The sequence below is a fragment of the Schistocerca nitens genome, chromosome 1 (genome assembly GCF_023898315.1).
Source record: "Schistocerca nitens isolate TAMUIC-IGC-003100 chromosome 1, iqSchNite1.1, whole genome shotgun sequence".
Classification (NCBI taxonomy): Eukaryota; Metazoa; Arthropoda; class Insecta; order Orthoptera; family Acrididae; genus Schistocerca; species Schistocerca nitens.
The window spans coordinates 922,443,703-922,469,003 of NC_064614.1; the positions used below are offsets into that span (position 1 = coordinate 922,443,703).

The following is a 25,301-nucleotide window of genomic DNA, read 5'->3' on the forward strand; positions in this document are numbered from 1 at the left end:
TTACCAAGGAAGGAGGCACAGAATGGAAATATCTAAACAACAAATACAGTAATATGATAAATCATATCACAGAAGAAACAAATAAAAGAGGACCGAGAGGAAGGATTTAAGAAATATTGTACGCTGAACTTCAAAAGCCACAAAAATTTATCCGATAAAGAAGGAAACCAAGAAGAGAAATTAGCATAAAACATTACTTAATGAAATATTAGCTCATTTATTGGCAAAAATCTTGATGACTGCTTAGTATAATTTTACTTTCCGAAATTTTCTCTCTTTCATCTTTTTTTAAAAGCAGAGTGTTGACAACTAGAAACAGCAAGGATTGGTGTAGAGAGGCCAATAAAAGTTTCAAATAATACAAAATTAAAATGAATTTGGAATTTCAGAAATGCAAATCACTTTTGTTGAGAAAGACGAGGAACGCGTGTCAGGAAAGGAGGTTTATTTGACAGCAAAGATAGAGGACCTCTTGACATGTTCAAAAATCATCACAAGATACTTTTTACTGGTTATTTCTAACACTAAAGCCAAAATTCCAACTTATTTAGGTGACTTTATGTTCCAGAAAAAACCCTATTGTATTATGAATCATATGAAATTTCTGTACATCAGTCAAAGCACTCAGTAGCTCCGAGATGTGTCAGTTTCATAACTCTGTGTTCCTCCTAACTTAAAAAAAGGCAAACGATCTAACCACAACACCCAAGAAAATCTTATCAGTCATTTCTCAACAAAGGTCATACACTGTAGGCTAATCATATATGGACAATGGTTTTAGAATTTTAATATATTGTGCAAATTTGCTCATGGAACACTCAAACAATGTTACGTATAACAAATTCAATCTTTATTAACCAGTGTGCCACTTTTCTTCTGAAGCTTAACATTCCTGAGTATGGCACTTACTTAAACTCTCACATGTTGTTCCAGCTGTTTCACTTACAACTTCAAAGAGGCAGAAAAACAGTATGAACACAGGCCAAAATATACATGGAAACAACAGGGAGTTTTTAAAAGATCAGAACAGCTGTATGCATACTAATATGTATTAAAATGCAGCCTTACCATAATCACTGGGACCAATGACCTTTGCAGTCTGGTCCCTTCAACCCCCACAAACCAACCAACCATAATCACCCCGAAGTGTATAAGTTGACAAAACTAACTCTTTTCGTACTGGACTGCTCGCACGTAAAACAATAAGAGTATGTGTTTGACACTAGCAATCACAATCATTACCTAAATTCCTGTTATTTTTAAATGTTTTTCACAGAACATGGCAAGCTTTACTGAAAAATCAGTATTAAAATACCACTATGTGAGAAAATGAGCACGACTTCTTTCAAAATCCTCCCTATTCATCACAGAAATGTTTTTCACCTGGACAGGAAACCAAGACTATACAGAAGGCCACATCAGTACATTTTACATTTCATCTACTTTCATTCAGTATCTACAGGAAAGGAGGAAACATAGTATTTTTACAATTAGAAAATAATTAAGAAACAAGGACTAAAAATGAGATTAAATGATTCACTCATTACCATGATTATCTTCATAATTATCATAGATAACAACCCTAGAGAAACCCAATTAAGTTTTCATTTTTACTGAATACGTGATGGAACTATATTCCTCATCTCACAGCTGTCACCTTTGGCAGATACTGGAAGAAGAGAGAATGGCTTATATCATTACCTCCAGTCAAGGTATGTTATTTGAAAAATTCAATTACAGAATCATTTTATTACAAGCAAGCAGTTTAAAATCAATCAATTTTCTGTATTTTATAACAGTTTAAATACTGTACAAAACAGATGGAGGCATATTAATAACATCAGCCTAAAAGCAACAGTTCGTATAAGACTACTAAAACAACTGCACTGCATCCTGTACATTCATTTTGTGAATTTTTTCCTGCAGGTAGCAGTTGGTACAAGGTATAACAGAATTCTAATATTAAAGGTGGGATTCCACTTGTTAGCTTTATGTGCAATCAACTGCTTTATCACCACATAAAATGCAAAATAATTATCTGATAGTGATATATATAAAATTTATTAGTCAGTATATCAGCTATGACTTCAGTATTAGTAGTACAAATTTTACCATGAGGCATGAATCACAGTTGTTTAATTCCAATTCCAACCAAAGCAACATGAAATCAAGAATTAAATATGACCAGTCACATATAATTGTGATAACAAAATTTGCAGTATTCTGAGCATTTTGGCCACAACCTTTATAGATCAGTCTTCAGAGGTTGTGTGTACTTATAACTCTACAGTGAACAGACAAATGAGAAAAACAGAAAAATTCTTCTCACCCTTTGTCAGTGCATAACTGTAATATTAAATTACCGCCATGTCAGTAAACAAAAACATCACATTAATTTGAGGAACACTTACATGCTAAAATAAATGACATAACATAGCTCCTCAAAATATTTACCAGTTTTTTATTAGCTTTTAAATATATTTTACTTAAGTGAAACAAAATGCAATTTGCCCCGAGCTTTTATATTTCCATAGCAATACTGGAAGGACATCACAGAAGATAATACAAAAGTCCCAGAGAGAAATACAATGCTTATTAATTAATAGGTACTTTAGCAAGAATTCAGTTAAGAGGCTATTAACCATGTTTCACACATAAAAATTCTGAAAACTTAAAAGAAAAATAACACACTCAGTTTGATTTAACAAATTTCTGTCTGCAAATTCATAAACTATTGTTCAGTGACAGTTTCCCAGATTTTATTTTGTATCTTGCATGCAAAGCTGTTAATCACATGTGGAACACTTAACCATGTTCCACTACTGAATTACTCTGCACCTATTTTGATACACTCACCATATATCCAGCACAGCAGTTTTTCAGCTGTGGGCAACATCAGCCAGTCTTCAGCCAGAATGTTTGGACAAATTCAGAGGAACATCTGAAAAATTGAATATATCAAAAATAGCTAACACAACAAGACTGCTGGGATATAAAAGAAACACATTTAGAGATTATAACTGTTTTACAACCTAGTGAGTGACTTTTGATTACACTTTTAGACTTCAAATCTTAATACAAATTACCAAACCAGCATCAGGAATAACATTTTGTAAATACTTGAAACACTTTATGTCAATGAGATTTGCCATGTAATAACTCTGTAAGCACTAATTACACAATCCCATTTTTATGAGTTGCCAGTAAAATGAAATGCTCGTATGGCATTATTGGCCAGGAGACGCTGCCTGGGGTGGTTCGGCTGCCTGGTGCAAGTCCATCCAACACCACTTTGACAACTTGTGTATCAATGAAAATGGGATGAAATAATTAGGACAACCTAAACACCCAGTCCAAGAGTAAGGTAAATTTCTGAGCCAGCTGGGAGCCTGTGAACTAGAGGCAGCGACACTAACCACTAGGCCACGAGCTGTGGACACTGAAGGCATGAGGGGTAGGGGGGTCAAGGGGAGTACGATGGTGAGTTATGGTTTCATTTCTCATCAGAGGTAATGCATATATGACAAACCATGAAAATATTAAATGAACAAGAATTTTTTAAAAGGATGCGTTACACTAACCACAGTATTGTGATGTGGGAAGAGGTGCTGTCTCGCCACTGGCAGTACAAAGGGGAAACTTCCTGGCAGATTAAAACTGTGTGCCGGGCTGAGACTCGAACTCGGGACCTTTAGCAAAGGTCCCAAGTTCGAGTCTCGGCCCGGCACACAGTTTTAATCTGCCAGGAAGTTTCATATCAGCGCACACTCTGCTGCAGAGTGGAAATCTCATTCTGGAGACAAGGGGGAAAGATGGTTTATCCCCATTTGTGAGTAATATGGTGAGTAATATGGTGAAAGTCCCCCCCATGAACCATGGACCTTGCCGTTGGCGGGGAGGCTTGCGTGCCTCAGCGATACAGATAGCCGTACCGTAGGTACAACCACAACGGAGGGGTATCTGTTGAGAGGCCAGACAAACGTGTGGTTCCTGAAGAGGGGCAGCAGCCTTTTCAGTAGTTGCAAGGGCAACAGTCTGGATGATTGACTGATCTGGCCTTGTAACAATAACCAAAACGGCCTTGCTGTGCTGGTACTGCGAACGGCTGAAAGCAAGGGGAAACTACGGCCGTAATTTTTCCCGAGGGCATGCAGCTTTACTGTATGATTAAATGATGATGGCATCCTCTTGGGTAAAATATTCTGGAGGTAAAATAGTCCACCATTCGGATCTCCGGGCGGGGACTACTCAAGAGGATGTCGTTATCAGGAGAAAGAAAACTGGCGTTCTACGGATCGGAGCGTGGAATGTCAGGTCCCTTAATCGGGCAGGTAGGTTAGAAAATTTGAAAAGGGAAATGGATAGGTTAAAGTTAGATATAGTGGGAATTAGTGGAAGTTCGGTGGCAGGAGGAACAAGACTTCTGGTCAGGTGACTACAGGGTTATAAACACAAAGTCAAATAGGGGTAATGCAGGAGTAGGTTTAATAACGAATAGGAAAATAGGAACGCGGGTAAGCTACTACAAACGGCTTAGTGAACGCATTATTGTGGCCAAGATAGATACGAAGCCCACACCTACTACAGTAGTACAAGTTTATATGCCAACTAGCTCTGCAGATGATGAAGAAATTGAAGAAATGTATGATGAAATAAAAGAAATTATTCAGATAGTGAAGGGAGACGAAAATTTAATAGTCATGGGTGACTGGAATTCGAGTGTAGGAAAAGGGAGAGAAGGAAACGTAGTAGGTGAATATGGATTGGGGCTAAGAAATGAAAGAGGAAGCCGCCTGGTAGAATTTTGCACAGAGCACAACTTAATCACAGCTAACACTTGGTTTAAGAATCATGAAAGAAGGTTGTATACATGGAAGAACCCTGGAGATACTAAAAGGTATCAGATAGATTATATAATGGTAAGACAGAGATTTAGGAACCAGGTTTTAAATTGTAAGACATTTCCAGGGGCAGATGTGAACTCTGACCACAATCTATTGGTTACGACCTGTAGATTAAAACTGAAGAAACTGCAAAAAGGTGGGAATTTAAGGAGATGGGGCCTGGATAAACTGAAAGAACCAGAGGTTGTACAGAGTTTCAGGGAGAGTATAAGGGAACAATTGACAGGAATGGGGGAAAGAAATACAGTAGAAGAAGAATGGGTAGCTTTGAGGGATGAAGTAGTGAAGGCAGCAGAGGATCAAGTAGGTAAAAAGACGAGCGCTAGTAGAAATCCTTGGGTAACAGAAGAAATATTGAATTTAATTGATGAAAGGAGAAAATATAAAAATGCAGTAAATGAAGCAGGCAAAAAGGAATACAAACGTCTCAAAAATGAGATCGACACAAAGTGCAAAATGGCTAAGCAGGGATGGCTAGAGGACAAATGTAAGGATGTAGAGGCTTATCTCACTAGGGGTAAGATAGATACTGCCTACAGGAAAATTAAAGAGACCTTTGGAGATAAGAGAACCACTTGTATGAACATCAAGAGCTCAGATAGAAACCCAGTTCTAAGCAAAGAAGGGAAAGCATAAAGGTGGAAGGAGTATATAGAGGGTCTATACAAGGGCGATGCATTTGAGGACAATATTATGGAAATGGAAGAGGATGTAGATGAAGATGAAATGGGAGATACGATACTGCGTGAAGAGTTTGACAGAGCACTGAAAGACCAGAGTCAAAACAAGGCCCCCGGAGTAGACAACATTCCATTGGAACTACTGACGGCCTTGGGAGAGCCAGTCCTGACAAAACTCTACCATCTGGTGAGCAAGATGTATGAAACAGGCGAAATACCCTCAGACTTCAAAAAGAATATAATAATTCCAATCCCAAAGAAAGCAGGTGTTGACAGATGTGAAAATTACCGAACAATCAGTTTAATAAGTCACAGCTGCAAAATACTAACGCGAAATCTTTACAGACAAATGGAAAAACTAGTAGAAGCCAACCTCGGGGAAGATCAGTTTGGATTCCGTAGAAACACTGGAACACGCGAGGCAATACTGACCTTACGACTTATCTTAGAAGAAAGATTAAGGAAAGGCAAACCTACGTTTCTAGCATTTGTAGATTTAGAGAAAGCTTTTGACAATGTTGACTGGAATACTCTCTTTCAAATTCTAAAGGTGGCAGGGGTAAAATACAGGGAGCGAAAGGCTATTTACAATTTGTACAGAAACCAGATGGCAGTTATAAGAGTCGAGGGACATGAAAGGGAAACAGTGGTTGGGAAGGGAGTAAGACAGGATTGTAGCCTCTCCCCGATGTTGTTCAATCTGTATATTGAGCAAGCAGTAAAGGAAACAAAAGAAAAATTCGGAGTAGGTATTAAAATCCATGGAGAAGAAATAAAAACTTTGAGGTTCGCCGATGACATTGTAATTCTGTCAGAGACAGCAAAGGACTTGGAAGAGCAGTTGAATGGAATGGACAGTGTCTTGAAAGGACGATATAAGATGAACATCAACAAAAGCAAAACGAGGATAATGGAATGTAGTCGAATTAAATTGGGAGATGCTGAGGGAATTAGATTAGGAAATGAGACACTTAAAGTAGTAAAGGAGTTTTGCTATTTGGGGAGCAAAATAACTGATGATGGTCAAAGTAGCAAGGATATAAAATGTAGACTGGCAATGGCAAGGAAAGCGTTTCTGAAGACGAGAAATTTGTTAACATCGAGTATAGATTTAAGTGTCAGGAAGTCATTTCTGAAAGTATTTGTATGGAGTGTAGCCATGTATGGAAGTGAAACATGGACGGCAAATAGTTTGGACAAGAAGAGAATAGAAGCTTTCGAAATGTGGTGCTACAGAAGAATGCTGAAGATTAGATGGGTAGATCACATAACTAATGAGGAGGTACTGAATAGGATTGGGGAGAAGAGGAGTTTGTGGCACAACTTGACCAGAAGAAGGGATTGGTTGGTAGGACATGTTCTGAGGCATCAAGGGATCACCAATTTAGTATTGGAGGGCAGCGTGGAGGGTAAAAATCGTAGGGGGAGACCAAGAGATGAATACACTAAGCAGATTCAGAAGGATGTAGGTTGCAGTAGGTACTGGGAGATGAAGAAGCTTGCACAGGATAGAGTAGCATGGAGAGCTGCATCAAACCAGTCTCAGGACTGAAGACCACAACAACAACAATGGTGAAAGTTTCAAGTTATTTTAAATAAATTTCATGCGGTTTTCTGCCTGTCACAAACATTGCCTTCTGATTCCATTTCGGCGGCTTGCAGGTCAGGGACAGTTTTGCTACATATTTTATCAAGCATCTTCTTATTTGGCCTCCTAAGGATGAATGTGTCCCATTCCAGATCTTTCTACCACAGAAAAATCTCAATTGGTCACTGTGGATCAAAACTGGGGGCTTCATGTCCCTAGCCAATAACACTAACCATTAGACACGAAAGCACACTATACTCTGAACTGTATACAAAATTCATTCAGCTACTTGCAAAATGGGGCATACATATTTCAGCTATGGTGTATTAGTCATGTAACACCTCCAATCGACCTGACACCGATACGCCAGGCTTTCACAGTGGAGGGCGCGAGGCGCAGCGCACGGAGCCGTTATGAATGCGCATGCTGAGTAGCGCATGCGCAATGTCACCTCAGAAGGCTTTAAATAGCGGAGTTCAGCGCGTACTCGCCAGTACTACTACAGTGGCATTCACCTGAAGATGGCAAGAAGACTCTGCGCCAAAATATCGTGGCAGGAAGTTTATGGAACAATCAGTGCGCCGGGAAAGCTTTAAACATCACAACACCTCCAAAGTTTGTGTCCATTAATAACTGCAGCCCACGATCAGCATAGGCTCACTGACCACAATTTTAAATGATCTCATACATGAAAACTGTTGTGACGCCAACAGAAGTTAATTCTGCACACATGGTAATTTTAAATGAAGATGTCATGATGATACAATTAAAAATGAGATTAGCAATTATAAACACCAGGGATAACAGCAACTTGTGGGAACTTTAGATCACAAGTAAATAATACAATATGCTTACTTAAGGAAACAAATATACTCGGTCCAATGAGATAAAACTGAATATGGCAGTAAATTTATTGTATACAGAGAACCATTACCAAAGTGTGGACAGAAGCTATATTAAAGCTTACAAAAACTTAAAGAGACAACATAATAGTATTTCACACTTTGAATTAGCCAATTTATACTTCACCCTTTCTCTATGGGAAGGTTGCATGCTACTGTATGTAAGCTGCCTATGATTTTTTCCAGTACTGCAGATGAATTTGTTATTTCTTGTACAGTGGTTATTTGTTCCCAACTATAATGCAAAAATATCTCCATCAGTATAAGTACTCATAGCATCATACAAGTGACATGCTCAGATGATTCAGACCTAATTTGACAATATCTCAACTATTTCTCCGCTGAAACGAACTTGTAACTTTAAATGAATGCTCATCCTAAAATCAAGACATATTTGGTGGCTGACAGTAGGCACTCCATCAAATAATGTGGCAGGAGCTCATGAGAATCATAGAGAGATCTTTTTCAGAAGTGTAGAATCATCTGAGGTAAAACATCTAAGCTGATAAGCCATGTATGTTTGGTGATTCATTGCAAGCTGCATAGTAATAATAATAATAATAATAACAATGCTGCATAATGATCATTGAAGCACGTCCAGAGTTTAGTGTACTGGGGATTAGGAATAGTTCACAAAGTATCTCTACCCCTTGGTGAAAACACAGTTTCACATCCTGTTTCTTAAACACTGCCCAAGCCATATAATCCCTCCTCCTCTCCCCCAAAGTAACCGTAACAACTGCTATCTCTGGATACCATTCCTCCTAGCATGTTTTTAGATTCTGCCCGCCACTATCCCTCACGAATCTGTTACTACAGAAACACATATCCATGGTACAGGCATCACAGAACCACACCTCCTCCCTCCACAAGATATTGTTATTATGCAGTCCCAACTACATGCATCAAAGCTTCAAAATTGAAACCCTTGACCTCCAACACCTGGAAGAGTATTCCAGATGCTATCTCCTTCCACCATAGAGCACCACTACCCATCAACAACTATCCCAGGCACAGTGAAACTCCCATCAACTCTTCATACTGCCCACACCCTACCTTGCCAACCTTTTCAATTTGTCACATCGTCTAGAGATCCTTCCTGAACATCCTCAAAATCCAGAAACCAAAACACTGTTGTTAATCTTTCCACCAAACGCTTCAATTCTACAGCAGTTTCAGTCTTATCAGGCATTACCCTCAGCTGCACATCCCAGTTTAACCATAAGTTGGATTTGTCAAAATTCTACTCTCCTCCTGATTTCTACAATGGAAACACTTCTTTGTTTTCAATCTTTCCAATAGGAATCAACCTTAACCCAACACTGAACCTTACCTCTCCCAGTACATAGCTGCCATCATCCAATCATGCCCTCCCCTTCTCCCACCTAACCAACCCATAGCCACCTTCCAGAAATTCCTTGCCTCCAGCTTGGCCTTAACACCTTTTCTCAGGTCCCTTCCCAAAAACATAAAACTCTCAACAGAAGAATGAACAGCCATTCACAACCTTAAAACAGGCCCTCATTTAACCATCTTCCCTGAAATGGCTCCGCTACTGTTGCGATGGACCACAGCGGCTACCCGATACAAGGCTTCCGCTAACTGTGAGACTCCTCCCCCTACAAGTCTGAGCGTAGAGAACCAATCCAAGAAGTCTAACACAGCCTCTCATTCCTGCTGAAGTCCTTAGGAACTCCTAGAATCTCTGCACTTCGTCCATCTCCCTCCTCACCCCAAAAACCTCTGCACACCCACATTCTACATGCTTCCCAAAATCCCAAAATCCACAAACCCAACAATACTTGATGCCCCATTTTGCTCCAACTAAAATAATCTCTGCTCTTATTGATTAACATATCCTAAAAGTTCCCCAAAGTCTAGCTGCTCACATCAAATACACAAACCATTTTCTTCACCAATTCTTCCCTAACCCCACCCCTTTGCCACTTAGATACCCACTTATCACTGTTGATGCCACCTTCCTATACATCAACATGCCCATACCGATGGCCTTGCCACTACCAAATATTACCTCTTCCAACATCTTCGAACATTACCTCTCCCAACACCTTTCTAGATCCAATCTCGCCACCTCATTTATTGTACACATTACCAATTATATCCTCCCCCTTCTCTCTCTCTCTCTCTCTCTCTCTCTCTCCCCCCCCCCCCCCCCCCCCGCACACACACACTTGTCCTACTGCAGCCCACCATCTCCTCAGGACATGAAGAAAAAGACATAAATACTTCTCCTTCGAGGGCAAGATATACAAACAGATCCATGGCACAGCCATGAATACTCTGATGGTGCCCTCCCATGCTAACCTGTTTATGAGCCACCCTCCCAAAACTGCACACCCCTTGTCTGATTCATGCTTGCTGATGACATGCGCATTATCTGGATACAGTAAAAAACACCCTTTCTCGATTTTTCTACAATCTGAACGCCTTCTTTTCCACCTGTTTCATCTGGTCCTCTTCAACCAGCCTCCTGGACATAGACTTCCGCATCTCCGATAGCTCAATCTACACCTCTGTCCATATGAAGTCCAATAACCACCAACAGTACCTGCATTTCGATAGCTGTCACCACTTCTGCACAACAAAATTGCTACCGTATAGCTTGGCCACCTATAGACACCATATCTGAATGACAAAAAGTTCCCTTGCTGAGTACGCTGAAGGTGTCACAAGGACCTTCACACACAGGAACTATCCCCCAAACCTAAACTGCATACAGAATTTCCATGCCACATCCTCACACCCCCTAATCTTCCCATCTCCCTCAAGAATCAGCTGCAAAAGAGCACTCTGCCTTGTTACCCAATATCACCCCTGACTGGAGCAACAGACCCACATTCTTCACTAAACTTTAATTATCTATCATCATGTCTGGAAATCAGGGCATTCTACCCAAGATTTTCCCCACCTCTTCTAAAGCGATATTTCATCGCCCATCCCATCTACGCAACATTCTCGTCCATCCCTATGCCACTCCCACTCCCAATCACTTGCCACATTGGTCATATCTCTATGGAAGTCCCAGGTGTACGGCCTGCCTGATTCACCCACCCGGCACATACTGCTCCAATCCTGTCACACACTTATCATACCTCATCAGAGGCAGGGTCACCTGTGGAAGCAACCATATCATTTACTAGATCTCCTGTAGCTACTGCACAGCACTTCATGTGGACATGTCCATGGAAATAAACAGTCATTGGCAAACTGTGACCAAGAGCAAAATTTACTACCAAGTGGCACAACATGCTGCTGAGCATAACATGACTGAATTCAATGGCCACTTCACAGCTTGATCCCCCCCCCCCCCTCGTCCCTCCCCCACAACACCAGCTTTTCTGAACTATGAGTTATCCTTGCAAAACATCCTTCGCTCCCATAATTCTCTTTACCTCCGTCTCTGCTAACCCAATGTCCCACATCCTGTACACAAGTTTCCCCTTCCTCTGTACTGTCATCCCTCCCAATCCACACTATCTTCATCATGCTTCATGTCTCACCACCTCCAGACTGCATGTACAAATGAATAACCTGTGAACCTGCCACCACTCCCTCTCACATTCCTAATATGCACAGCTGCTGCCTCCCTCCGAGCCACTAGCTACGCATCCCCAACCCCTCCTACTGCTTCCAACAAAGCTAGCAAATTTTTCTTTCTCTTTAGTGCGCACCCTTTGATGACTCAACACTTCTGCTATTTAGTGCGTGTTCTCCTTTACTCCTAAATTATTTATATATAACAACATTAACATTCTGGTGGACACACCATTGTTTAATTTCAATGTAATGACCAAAAATCAGTGGTCCTGGCGCCATCAACTTCTGACTGTGCTCCACACATAAGCTGTACTCTTGTAGTTTCATCCAAAGGGTTATGTGACCAGTTGGTTGGTTGGTTGGTTGGTGTTGAAGGGACCAAACAGCAAGGTCATCAGTCCGTTGTTTCAAATGTGGTCCATTCAGATAGTTTAACATCTCAGATAAGTCAGAACGATAAAAGGGAAAAGGCTAAAAAATGTAAAAGTGCAGTCGTGTCGTCAATGGTAAAAACAAAATGAGGTAAGTCAGCAAGAGAGTGACCCCAAGGATATGCTAGAGGCAGGAAATGTCCCACCTCTGAAGCAGTAGAGGCAAGACCATCTGCGACTTAAAAGCGTTCAACCGCTAGAATGTAGAATTGCATATGGGAAAAGGAGACTAACAAATTCTAAAAAGTGATAAAAACTGAGTAAAAGGTGAAGAAAAGCGGATCTTGGCCACGGAGGGGAGTCTAGAATCTCCGAACACAGCTTACAGGGGGAGATACCCCAACACTCACCGCCATGACCCAACACCAGAGTGAGATTAAAAACCTTAAAACTGAGAATAAAAACCACTTTCCCAGAGGAAACTGAGAACCAGTTCGACTATCCGGGAATTGTCAGCCAACATTAAAGGTAAAGTGTGGGGAAGTCTGTACTTAGTACGCAGAGCCAAAAGAAGGGGGCATTCCACCAAAATGTGGACTACTGACTGGAAGGCTCCACAACCACAAAGTGGAGGTGGCTCATTGCACAAAAGAACCATGGGTCAGCCTGTTATGGCCGATGTAGAGACAACACAGTGTGGTTGAGTCCTTTCGGGAGAGGCGAAAGGAAAAACGCCATGGGCCTGGTGTCACCTTAATCGCACAAAATTTATTAGACAGGGAGGTAGCCTCCCAAGAGTTGGCCCATGATTGTGCGAAGTGGGATTTGATGTGAAGCCAGAAATCCACTGCAGGAGGGTTTACAGAGAATGGGGAGTAAGTGACTGCTCCCCCAGCCAAACGATCAGCAAGCTCATTACCTGGGGTACCCACATGGCCAGGAACCCACAAGAAGTCAACAGAACAAGCAGCATGGTGAAGATCAGCGAGATGGTCATGGATGGCCAATACAAAGGGACGGCACGAAAAACACCGGTCAATAGCCAGAAGGCCACTCATTGAGTCCGTACATAACAAAACGCGCTTGTGTTGGGACTGTTTAATAAAGGTAAGGACCTGGGAAATTGCCATCAATTCCGCAGTAAACACCCCACTTGTAGGTGGCAGCAGATGATTTTCCGTGCCACCAGAGGACATGAAGGCGTATCCCACACGATCAGCAGATTTAGAGCCATCGGTGTAAAAAACAACAGTATCCCGGAACTCCCATGAAATTCGGCGGAAAAAGGAACGGAACACCATCGGGAAGGATGGAATCTTTCAGACCTCGGCGGAGATCCATTCGAATTCGGGGCCGAGAAACTAACCGGGACGGGAGGGGGGAGACAGGACAAAGAAGGAAGCTGAAAATCGTGGCGAAGAGACACGCAAGGCGGAGCCCGACCGGTAAACCCGCCTGACGGTGGGAATCAGGTGGGCGACGTCCATGGTCTGGGAACAGGATAGAATAGGAAGGATGAGTGGGAGAGGAATGGACAGTGATTGCGTAAGTCACCAGAAGCTGGGACTGCCGAACAGAAAGGGGGGAGGGTCACAGCTTCAACCAGGAGACTATCAACAGGGCTAGTAGCGAAGGCACCAGCGGCGAAACGGATACCACGATGGTGGACTGGATCCAGCATGTGCAGTGTGGAAGGAGCAGCTGAACCATAAACTTGACAATCATAGTCAAAGTGAGACAGAACTAAAGCATGATCAAGGTGGAGAAGGATGGAGCGGTCGGCACCCCAAGAGGTGTGGGCAAGGAAGTGAAGAACATTGAGTTTACGGAAACATCCTACCTTCAGAAGTCTGATATGAGGCAGCCAAGTGAGCTTGTTGTTGAAAAGAAGACCCATGAAACAAAACTGTGGAACCACAGGCAATCGTTGTGCATCAAGATAGAGCTCTGGATTAGGATGGATCATAGTATGGCGACAGAAGTGGACCACCCACGATTTTAAAGGAAAGAATTGAAACCCGTGTGAGAGGGTCCATGCAGAGGCACGCCGTATAGCTCCCTGGAGCTGCCGCTCTGCAGAGGCCATCGAAGAGGAACTAACCCAAATGCAGAAATCATCCACATACAGAGCAGGAGCGACCAAAGGACCGACAGAGGTCACAAGTCCATCGATAGCAAATGAGGAAAAGAAGTACACTCGATACAGAACCCTGTGGGATGCCAGTCTCCTGGGTCCATGGAGAACTAAAAACAGTACCAACCCGAACCCTGAACGACCGATGGAAAGGGAACTGGCGGATAAAAATCGGGAGTGGGCTCCGAAGACCCCACTGATGAAGTGTAAGTAAGATGTGATGGCACCAAGCCATGTCATAGGCCTTGCGAAGGTTTAAAAATACTGCAACCAAATGGCGGCACTGGGGAAAAGCCTGTCAAACTGCGGATTCCAAGCGAAGTAAATGATCGATCGGAGACCGACCCTCTCGGAAGCCACAATGATAAGGGGACAATAGATCCCGAGATTCGAGGACCCAATTGAGCCGACGGGCTACCATCCGTTCAAGTAACTTGCGAACAACATTTGTCAGACAAAATGGCCAATAGCTTTCAACAAATAGGGGGTTCTTACCAGGCTTAAGGACAGGAACCACGATGCTATCCCTCCACTGAGAAAGGAAGTCACCCTGGAGCCAAATACAGTTAAACACCCGGAGAAGATGTTGCTGTTGTGGAGCACTGAGATGTTGAAGCAGTTGGTTATGAATGGAGTCTGGGCCAGGGGCCATATCATGAGAAGAAGAAAGTGCAGAAAGAAATTCCCATTCAGTGAAAGGTCCGTTGTAAGATTCTGACTGACAAGGGGTAAAACATAAGGCGGAAGCTTCAGCCCATTGTGTCTGGTGAAGAAAAGCAGCCGGATAGGAGGCCGATGCTGATGCCCTTGCAAAATGGGTCGCAAGATGATCCGCAAGAATCAACGGGTCTGTACAAAGGCCATCTGGGAGATGAAGGCCTGGGAAGGTGGACTGTCAATAGCAATATTGGAAAGAGCAAAGTGTAACCCATACCCGCGACATAGGGACAGTAGAACTGATGGCGAGAAGGAGGAAGGGAGGAGGAAGTTGCTGAAGAAGGGCAGTTAAGGCAGCAGTGTAAGAGTCCTGTCAGGAGGGAGATAAAGATTGCAAACTGTGACCCTAACAGCAACCGCTTCCAATGTAGTTTGAAGAGGAATCCACATGCTAGCAACGTCTGAATGGACCAACGTACAAACGCCACCAGAGGCCTGCAGGGGTCCAACCCGATTTCAACAGAAAACACGGAACCCACAGAGGGTCGGTGAGTGATCATCAGTAAAATGAGATTCATCAGTAAAATGAGATTCCTGTAGAACCACACAACCTGCAGAGTAAGACGAAATAAGGGATTTCAACTCCGCAAGGTGATGGTAATACCCATTACAATTCCATTGGATAACCAGAGAACGATTATTCAAATGGGGGTTGAACAGTCTAAAGCCAGTCATGCCGCCAGGTCACCACCCGTCACCGACAAGGAGGGGGTGACATCCATGAACAACAGGTCAGAATCTGGTTGTGAAGCTGGGGATGGGACCTCTGGTGACAACAGAGGCTCCTTGTCTCGGGAATTATGTTTCTTCTTCTTTTCTGTTTGAGGTCGAGGAGGGCTGTGTGGCATAAAGGAGCCAGCTGCAGCACGATCGGGAATAGAAAGAGATCGGGTGACCTGGGGGCCGACAGACTGTGGTTCTCGTGGTCGTTGCGTGGCAGCAGACCTTTGGCCTGGAAGGTGCTGGGAAGGGGTATCCCAGGAGGAATGCCCTTGACCGGCAGACACCAAAGAAGTGGGACACTTCTCCGGCTGGGGAGGGGGAGCAGTGCCCAGAGGAGGAGGTGTGGGAGCCGCAGGGTAGGGAGGGGGGGAGGAGAGGGGTCCGGGACTGGGGTAAGGAAGGGGGAGGAAGGGGTGAAGACTTAACTAAAGCATAACTAGACGTCATGGACACAGGGTGGAGACGTGCATACTTCTTACGAGCTTCAGTGTAGGTTAAACGATCAAAGGACTTATACTCCTGTATCTTCTTTTTCTTCTTATGTACTGGGCAATGTGGTGAATGTGGAGAATGATTGCCATGACAATTAACACACACAGGAGGGGGAACACAGGAACTCTACTCATGAAGTGGACGACCATAGTCACCACAGAGAGGGGCCTGTGAACAGCGGGAAGACACGTGTCCAAAAAGCAATCACTTAAAACATCTCATAGGAGGTGGGATGTACGGCTTTGTGTCACATCGATAAACCATAATTTTTACTTTCTCAGGGAGGGTATCCCCTTCAAAGGCCGGCAGGATAAAGGCACCAGTATCAATGCAATTGTCCTTCGGACCCTTCTGAACAAGGTGAACAAAAAGAACACCCCGCCGTCTGAGATTGTCCCAAAGTTCCTCATCAGTTTGAAGGATGAGGTCCCTATGGAAAGTCACACCTTGAACCATATTTAGAGACTGGTGGGGGTAATGGACACAGGAATTGTGCCCAGATGGTTACAGGCACGAAGGGCCGCAGACTGGGCAGCTGAAGCAGTTTCGATGAACAACGAACCTGACTGCATCTTGCTCAGGGAGTCCACTTTGCCAAACTTGTCTTCAATCTGTTCCACAAAGAATAAAGGTTTGGTATTGGTGAAAGTATCCCCATCAGTCCTGATGCAAACCAGATAGCGGGGGAAAGGTTTCGCCCCTAGCCGACGGGCCTGACCCTCCTCCCTGGGGGTAGCCATGGAAGGGAAGGCCGAAGGGGCAGGAGAAGCAACACTAAAAGAATCAGTTCCACGCAGAGAGACAGACGCAGAAGAATGGCCAGAGTTTTGGACCCGCAGGCGTTTCATTTGCATAGTGTCCGCCCTGATACCACCCACTTCGATCAGGGGCTCTCCTCATGGGCGCCACCCAGCCACAGCAAGGGCCGTCTGGCACAGTGGCCATTGCCGGGAGTTCCGATGCCCCAGGATGACAAGCAACCACTCCTAGGCTTACATGAGGAGGTCACAGCTCAAGTATCAGAAGTGTGACCCCTGTGTGTTCAGGGGGCTCAACCAAAAGGGTACATAGTGACCCCACCACATGTGCTGGCTACTGTGCTGGCTATGCACCCTAGCATCAGACAATGACATGAAAGAAAAGGTGGAATGAACTAGGAGGGCACACATCGGAGACACTAGATAAGGTGCTCTTCCCCAAATGGCTCACATTACAGAATAGAAAGTTAATAATGGAGGTCAAAACCCCAGAGGGGGATCAGGGAATGCCAAAAGGATGAGGTGATTACGCAACAAAACTGAATTGCAAAACCAACATAACCAGGAGGATAGCGGGGCAAACGTAAGCAAGGACACCAAGAGAGGGAGAGGAGAGGACGAAGGGGAAGGGGGAAGGAGCAAGAAGAGGAAAGGAGGGAAAAGGCAAGGAAATGCAGCTCTGGAAAGAAGATAGGCTGCAATAGCTTGGGGCCCCGTGCTCGCCAAACACGTACTCACGAAAGAACCGTGCGCCCCCTGGGGGGGTTGTTTGGTTGGTTTGTGGGATTGAAGGGACCAGACTACTAGGGCCATCTGTCCCTTTTTCCACAAACTTGAAACACCCACAAAGAATAAGAACAAATAATGGAGATGACAAGAGACAACACAGGACAAGAAAGACACAAACAGAGACCAGAAAAAATGAATTAAAAATCACACCAAGTGTGACAATGGTTGGCTGACCATAGAAACAAAACATAAAAAGCCAACCACCAAGAAATGCACTAAAAACCCCAGTCTAAAATCTTAGACCAAAGGCCAGACTCAACACGAAAAAAGGACAAACACTTAGATCAAGCGATAAAAACCCCATGCATGAATAAAACTCAAAACTAAATTTGCCATCGCAACGCCATCATCAGATGGCAGTGCAGGAAGCGTATCAGACAACGCAAACGTCTGCCTGAGCAGAGTTAAAAGCGGGAAGTCCTACAAGATGTGGACCACTGTCAAAGCTGACCCACAGCGACATAAAGGTGGGTCCTCGCGGCACAATAAATAGCTGTGTGTTATCCAGGTGCGGTCAATGCACAGCTGGCAGAGGACAACAGACCTGCAAGGAGGAGTGCCATGCACCGGTAGCCTCCTTGATGACCCGAAGTTTGTTGCATGAAGGAAGGGTGCGCCATTCATCACCCCAGGTGCAAAGTACCTTCTGCCGCAAAACCGACCTGAGGTCACTCTCCGAAAGGCCAATCTCCAAGGCTGGTGCACCGACAGCCTGTTTGGCCAGCGTGTCAATGTGTTCATTTCCCAGGATGCCGACATGACCCGGGGTCCACACAAAGACCACAGAGCGGCCGCAACAGGCAAGAGTATGGAGGGACTCCTGGATAGCCATCACCAGACGAGAGTGAGGGAAACACTGGTCGATAGCTAATAAACCGCTCAGGGAGTCACTACAGATAATGAAGGACTCACCTGAGCAGGAGCGGATATACTCAGGAGGGACTGAGTCCTTCGAGCCCTGTGCTAAATTGAGCCGAAGCCATGGGCGGGGTACACACCACGGGGGTATATGCACAGGGACCCGGAAAAAGAGATGGAAGAGGAAAAACCTCAGGCCCAGATAAAAGAGCTCTGACACGAACCGCGATCATACACTGTGACCGGGTCCGCCGTTCCGGAAGACAAGATGACCAACTGAGGGAACAGGAGACGATAATTGGGATGCCCGGGCAAGCTACAAATGTGTGTAGCATAAGTGGCCAGTAATCGTTGGTGCTGGAACTGCAATGGAGAGACACCTGCCTCCACAAGTATGCTGTTGACAGGGCTTGTCCGGAAAGCTACAGTGGCGAGTCGGATCCCGCTGTGAAGGATGGGATCAATCAACTGCAATGCGGAAGGTGATGATGAACCGTAAGTTGGGCTTCCATAATCTAGACAGGACTGAATTAATGCCTGGTACAGCCGTAGAAGAGGAGGCCGATCGGCACCCCAGCTGGTATGACTCAAGCAACGAAGAGAATTGAGATGCCGCCAGCACGTCTGTTTAAGCTGCCGAATATGAGGGAGCCAAGTCAACCATGTATCAAAAACCAATCCCACAAACCGATGCGTCTCCACCACAGCAAGAGGTTCGCCGTCAAGATAATCCATGGCTCAGGGTGAACAGTGCGTCGCCGGCAGAAATGCATAATGCAGGTCTTGGCAGCCGAAAACTGGAAGCCATGCGCTACAGCCCAAGACTGCGCCTTGTGGATAGTACCCAGCAGCTGCAATGCCAGTGTAGCTTAAGTATAGGCAGAAGTCGTCAGCATACAACGAAGCTGAGACAAACGTTTCCACCACCGCAGCGAGCCCATTAATTGCAATTAAAAAGAGGCATACAGCTAAGACAGATCCTTGTGGTACCTCATTCTCCTGAACTCTGGAGGAACTATGGGAGGCCGCAACTTACACGTGGAAGGAACAAAGTGACAGAAAATTTTGTATGAAAATCAGGAGCGGACCCCAAAGACCCCAACCATGAAGCGTAGAGAGGATGTGATGTCGTCATGTTGTATCGTATGCCTTCTGCATGCCGAAAAAGACAGCGACCAGATGCTGACGGTGGACAAAGGCTGTACGGATGGCAGACTCCAGGCACACCAGATTATCAGCGGTAGAGCGGCCCTTATGGAACCCACCCTGAGGCGGAGTCAGAAGGCCCCAAGACTCAAGTAGCCAACTCAACCACCGGCTCACCATGCATTCGAGCAACTTGCAAAGAACGTTGGTGAGGCTAATGGGGTGATAGATGTCCACCTCCAGTGGGTTCTTGTCAGGTTTCAACATGGGGATTATGATGCTTTCCCGCCATTGCGACGGGAACTCACCCTTAACCCAGAAAGGTCTAGGAGATGTCTCTGGCAGTCCACTGAGAGGTGTCTGAACATCTGACAGTGGATGTGATCTGGTCCAAGAGCCATATCAGGGCAAGTGGCTAGGGCACTTTGGAATTCCCAGTCACTGAACAGAGCATTATATGATTCAGGGTGGCGCATGTGAAATGAAAGACGCCGACATTCCAACCAGTCTTTCAGGGAGCGGAAGGCCAATGGGTAATTCGCAGAAACGGAAATCTGAGCAAAATGCTCCGCTAAGCAGTTTGCAATTGCGTCGGAGTCAGTACAGACTGCTCCATTTGGTGAAAGCGCAGGTATGCTGACGGGGGTCCGACAGCCATAGAGTCGCCTAATCTTGGCCCAAACCTGTGATGGAGAGGTACGGAGGCCAATTGTGGAGACATACCTTTCCCAGCACTCCTGCTGGTGTTGGCGAATGAGGCAGTGAGCTTGGGCATGGAGCTGTTTAAAGGCAATGACGAGTGCCAATGAGGGATGCCGCTTGTGATGCTGGAGCGCCCGCCTGCAATCTTGAATCGCCTCAGCGATCTCGGGTGACCACCAAGGCACAGTCCTCCATCGAGGGGACCCAGAAGAACAGGGAATGGCAGATTCTGAGGCAGTAACGATGCCGGTGGTGACCGAGTGAACCACTGCATCAATGGCGTCATTGGAAAGAGACTCAATAGTGGCAATGGAGGTGAACAAGTCCCTGTCAGCCTTATTCATAGCCCAACTGCAGTGGCGCCCAGAAGAGTGACGCAATGGCAGTGACAGAAAGATTGGGAAGTGGTTACTATGCACAAGTCGTCATGCACACTCCATTGGACAGATGGTAATAGGCTAGAGCGGCAGATCGAAAGGTCGATGGCTGAGAACGTGCCATGAGCCACACTGAAATGTGTGAAGGCACCATTATTTAAAAGAGGAAAGTTGAGCTGTGCCAATAGTTTGCTCAAGGATGCTGCCTCGGCCCGTTGCCACTGTTACACCCCACAGAGGGTTATGGGCGTTGAAGTCGCCCAGTAACAGAAAAGGTGGCGGCAATTGGGCTATCAGCACAGCCAGGACATGCCGCGGGACATCACCATGCGGTGGACGATAGAGACTGTATACAGTAACAGTCTGAGGCATTCACACCCGCACAGTGACAGCCTCTAAAGGTGTTTGTAGAGGGACAGGCTCGCTGTAAAGAGAGTGAAGTATGTAGATGCAGATGCCACCAGATACCCTCTCATAAGCTGCCCAGTTATTATAATAAACCCGATAGCCACGGAGTGTGGGGGTTTGCATCACCGGAAACCAAGTTTCCTGAAAAGCAATGCAGAGGAAAGGGTGAAGGCTGAGAAGTTGTTGGAGCTCAGCAAGATGGTGGAAAAAACCGCTGCAGTTCCACTGGTGCCCATGGCCAAGAAAGGCGTGAAGCAACTGAGGAGGCAGATTACGCCGCTGGGTCACCTGCTGCCACTGATTGAGTACCTGTGCGAGTGACATCCATTGTGTCTGAGAGTCCTGCGAGATCTAGGTCCTCAGTGGATGCCAGAATCTCTACCTTGCCCTCAGACACAGAGCTTGTAGGTTGCGGTGGGGTGGGTGTCACCACAAGTTCCTTCGTCTTAGAGGTTTTCTTCTTGGACTTTTCTCACTGCTCCTTGGGTTTCACTGGCTGGGAGGGCTTCACCGATTCAGTCTGCGGGACGGAGGAGGATCTCGAAGCCCTACGACCAGCTGCTTGTGAGCACTTATGCCACTGCCAGGCGTCATCCTTCCCACTTGTGGAAACCTGAGAAGGGAGGGACCCAAGGGACCCCTTGCAAGAGACAGGAGCCGAAGAAGTTGGACCCTTCTCCGGCTTAGAAGCGGGGACAGATGTCCCCGATGAGTGAGGGGGTGTTGCTCCCGAGGGCCAAGATGAAGGCGCCGGTAGCAATCTGATTATCCTTCGGATCTGGATGAACGCGCCAGAAGAAATGAACACCTTGATGCTCTAAATTGGCGCGCAGCTCGTCATCAGACTGCTAAAGGACGTCCCTATGGAAAATAATACCCTGGACCATATTTAAACTCTTATGGGGTGTGATGGTAACTGAAACATCCCCAACTTGTCACAAGCAAGTAACCTTCGTGACTGGGCAGAGGATGCCGTTTTATCAGTACTGACCCAGAGCACATTTTGGACAAGCCCTCCACCTCCCCAAACTTGTCCTCTAAATGCTCTACAAAGAATTGAGGCTTCAATGACATGAAAGGCTCCGCATCAGCTCTCGTACCAACTAAGAACCGGGGCGAATAAGTGTCACTACCATCCTGAGCTTTACACTCCTCCCACAGTGTGGCCAGGAAGGGAAACGATTTGGGATCGTATTTATGAGTGTTGAATTGAGCCCGAGAACGCTTAGAGACTGGTGGTGGCTAGCCACCAGCAAGAGATGATGTTCCATGCTTCACTGCGGGTCATCCGCCCTGGTGCCACACACTCCGACCAAGGCCCCTCGCCACGGGTGCCCCCCCCCCCAGCTTCAGCAAGGGCCACCTGGCAGGATGGCCATTGCCGGGAGTCCCGATGCCCCAGGGAGGTAGGCATCTACTCCTTGGCATACGTGGGGAGTTAATGACGCAGGTATCAGCAAGAGCGATCCCTGTGTTGACAGGGGGCTACAACCAACAGGGTACATGGCGGCCCCACCACAATAGACTGGCTACCGTGCTGAATATTAGGTGCAAGGAAGTCCATGGTCATTGTCTCCGCAAAAAGCAACACTGCACAGTGCATGGTGATACCCAGGAATGTGTCCTCGCCCAAGAGATGGAGAACGAGCAGAACGGCACTGCGACGATGAGAAAGCTCTATAAAGGTCTCAATGCATGATGGACACAATGCACCATGTAAGGCGCCCTTCCTCAATTGGCCCACTCTTTGGAAGAATTTGGAAATACGGAGGTCAAACCCGAGAGGGGACCATCACAAATAGGCCGAAACGTTTGAGACTCCGTTTAGTTGCCTCTTACGACAGGCAGGAATACCGCGGGCCTATTCTAACCCCAAACCGTAGGTGGGGTGGTTATGTGACCTGTACTTGTAGCATGTTTCACAACATCCATCTCAGTTTAATGTGCTTCACTAAACCTCTTCAGCATGCCACCCGCAAAGCTCAGTGTTCTCAGATCACACTGTCCACTGTCAATGTGATTACAAGGAAGACTCAGAGGCATCAGTAAAGTGCAGCAGAGGTATTGTGGTGAGGGTGCCTTCATTCAGAAAACTGGCACACAGAGACATAATATGCATCTCTCCTGTTGTTCCCACATCTCATTGTTTTACAATGATACAAGTGAGCTCTGGTAACTTGCAGACCATTTTTATGAGGTATGACTGAACCTTTCAGCTGTGTTTAAAGGTCCTGCTTTATTTGCTATTTATTTCAGCACTAGAATGCACAATCTGATGGCTCCTTCTCAGATGCACTGCCAATTAAAGTTAATAGACACTGTCAATTTCATAAGCTTAATCTTGTTTACCATAAATTTGCAGGTTTGTCCCATTGCCCAGTAGAGCGTATCCCTGTATACACCACATTTGCAAATTACAACTGGCTTTGAAAATATTTATAAGACTGATACATAACTGGCCCTTATTCATGAACAGGAGAACTGCCCATCATAGATAATGCTGAAAACTGTAATTTAAATACATAAATTGATTGGTGTCACAAGTCTGTGCATGTGTATCTCCTGTATGCTCTGTCCCATGCATTTCGCTGTGTCATTACACTTGCGGGAATGAGAGGAACAGACTTGTTTAGTGACCAGTTGAATGCATCACAAAATGGTGCTTATGATAAAACAGCATATGTTCACTGTTGAATGCTACGTGAAGCACAATTTGTGGAAAAATTGTACATGACTGTTTGTGCAAGAATTTAAGATTGGAAATATTTTGGCAAAACCTCTATCCAAGTCTGCAACACAAAATTTAGTGGCAAAATGGCGAGTGGCTTGGGCTAGTTTTATTTTCACACACACACACACACACACACTTCAACAAAGTTTGGTGATCCTTCTCCACAACGCAGCTGAGATTTTGGGTGGTTTGGATTTTCTAAGTATTTGGTAGCTTTCCAGAGGTATGGAACATCACATGTTTAAGCACACCTGTTACCCAACAGCTCCTAGATGTATTGCTTCTAGTTCAGATCAAGCAGGTTTGCTGGCCAAGGCAGCCACCCGAGTTCATTATCACACTCTTCATGCCAATATAACATGATTATGGCCATGTGACACAGACAGTTATTATGCTGGAAGATACTCTCACTGTCAAGGAAGACAGAGGATAATGGAATGCAGGCTGTTCGCAATAATGTTCACATAGTCCACAGCTGTCAGAGTGCCTTCCGTGACTACAATGAGTCCAACGGTAACCCACATAGATTCCCTCATAGCATAATACTGCCTTCACCAGCCTGCGTCTGTAGTGCACTGCACATTTCGTGCAGCTGCTTTCCTGTATGACAGAGTATCTGGAAACAATTATCAGCCTGCTTTAACAAGAAACATGGTTCATCTGACCAGGTGACAAGTTTCCATTGATTTATTGTCAAATCATTATGGTTCTCTGGCCACTACAATCATAGTTGATGGTGTCATTGGCTCAACATGGAAACACGTGAGGGTCATCTGCTGTGGAGCTTATGTTCAACAGTGTGCACTGAATGATGTGCTCCAAAACACTTGTGTCTGCATCCTATCTGCACAGATTACTGCTTATTCTGCTTTGGAAAAAGGGCATGCCACCTACCTCCATGCTCTATGACACCTTGTCACCTACTTGTGGTTTCACCACCCTTCAACTTTGTTCCACAGATGCTCCCAACAGTAGTATGTGAATAGCCAAGCGGCTCTGCGGTTTCCAAGATGCTCAGCCCCCAGGCACTGGGCCGTAACATTGTGCCTTTTGTCAAACTCTCATATCAGTGGATTTCCCCTTTTTTGCCTTCATTATCAATAGAACTAGTCTCCATTTGTCTCTGATCAACTCATACACCTGAATTACCATGTCACATGCCCACGATGTCACCAGGTACCATTCAATGGTGGTTATTGGTGAAACAATTGGTTTTCGGTTATACTAACTTCTTTTTATCTCCTTAACTTCACTGTTAAAACTGGTCAAAGTAAGCAGTTTCTGAATATAATCAACATTCAGTTTTCTTATTGCCATTATTTCAAGCAATGAACACAGATGTCAAAGAGAGATTGAAACATTCTTCGACTTTTGAATCACACACGCCGAAATATATAGAATCAAAATATCAAATAAAATAGGTAAACTGTACAAAACAGCCTGTCCACTCTACGCTCTTTTAC

General features: G+C 45.1%; 1 protein-coding gene across 6 annotated transcripts in view; it reads right to left on the bottom strand.

Annotated features, from left to right (window-relative positions):
• Positions 1–25,301, bottom strand: part of LOC126192560 (uncharacterized) — a 136,607-nt gene that overhangs the window by 62,957 nt on the left and 48,349 nt on the right. For 3 of the 6 annotated variants that reach the window (XM_049932613.1, XM_049932614.1, XM_049932612.1), the window contains one exon: positions 305–2,941. In XM_049932613.1, the coding sequence (XP_049788570.1) occupies positions 2,907–2,941 (35 nt within the window). In that variant the 3' untranslated portion in view covers positions 305–2,906. Of the gene's footprint in view, positions 1–304; positions 2,942–25,301 lie in introns of those variants that run through there. The other 3 variants (XR_007538479.1, XR_007538481.1, XR_007538480.1) reach the window with 2 other exon arrangements.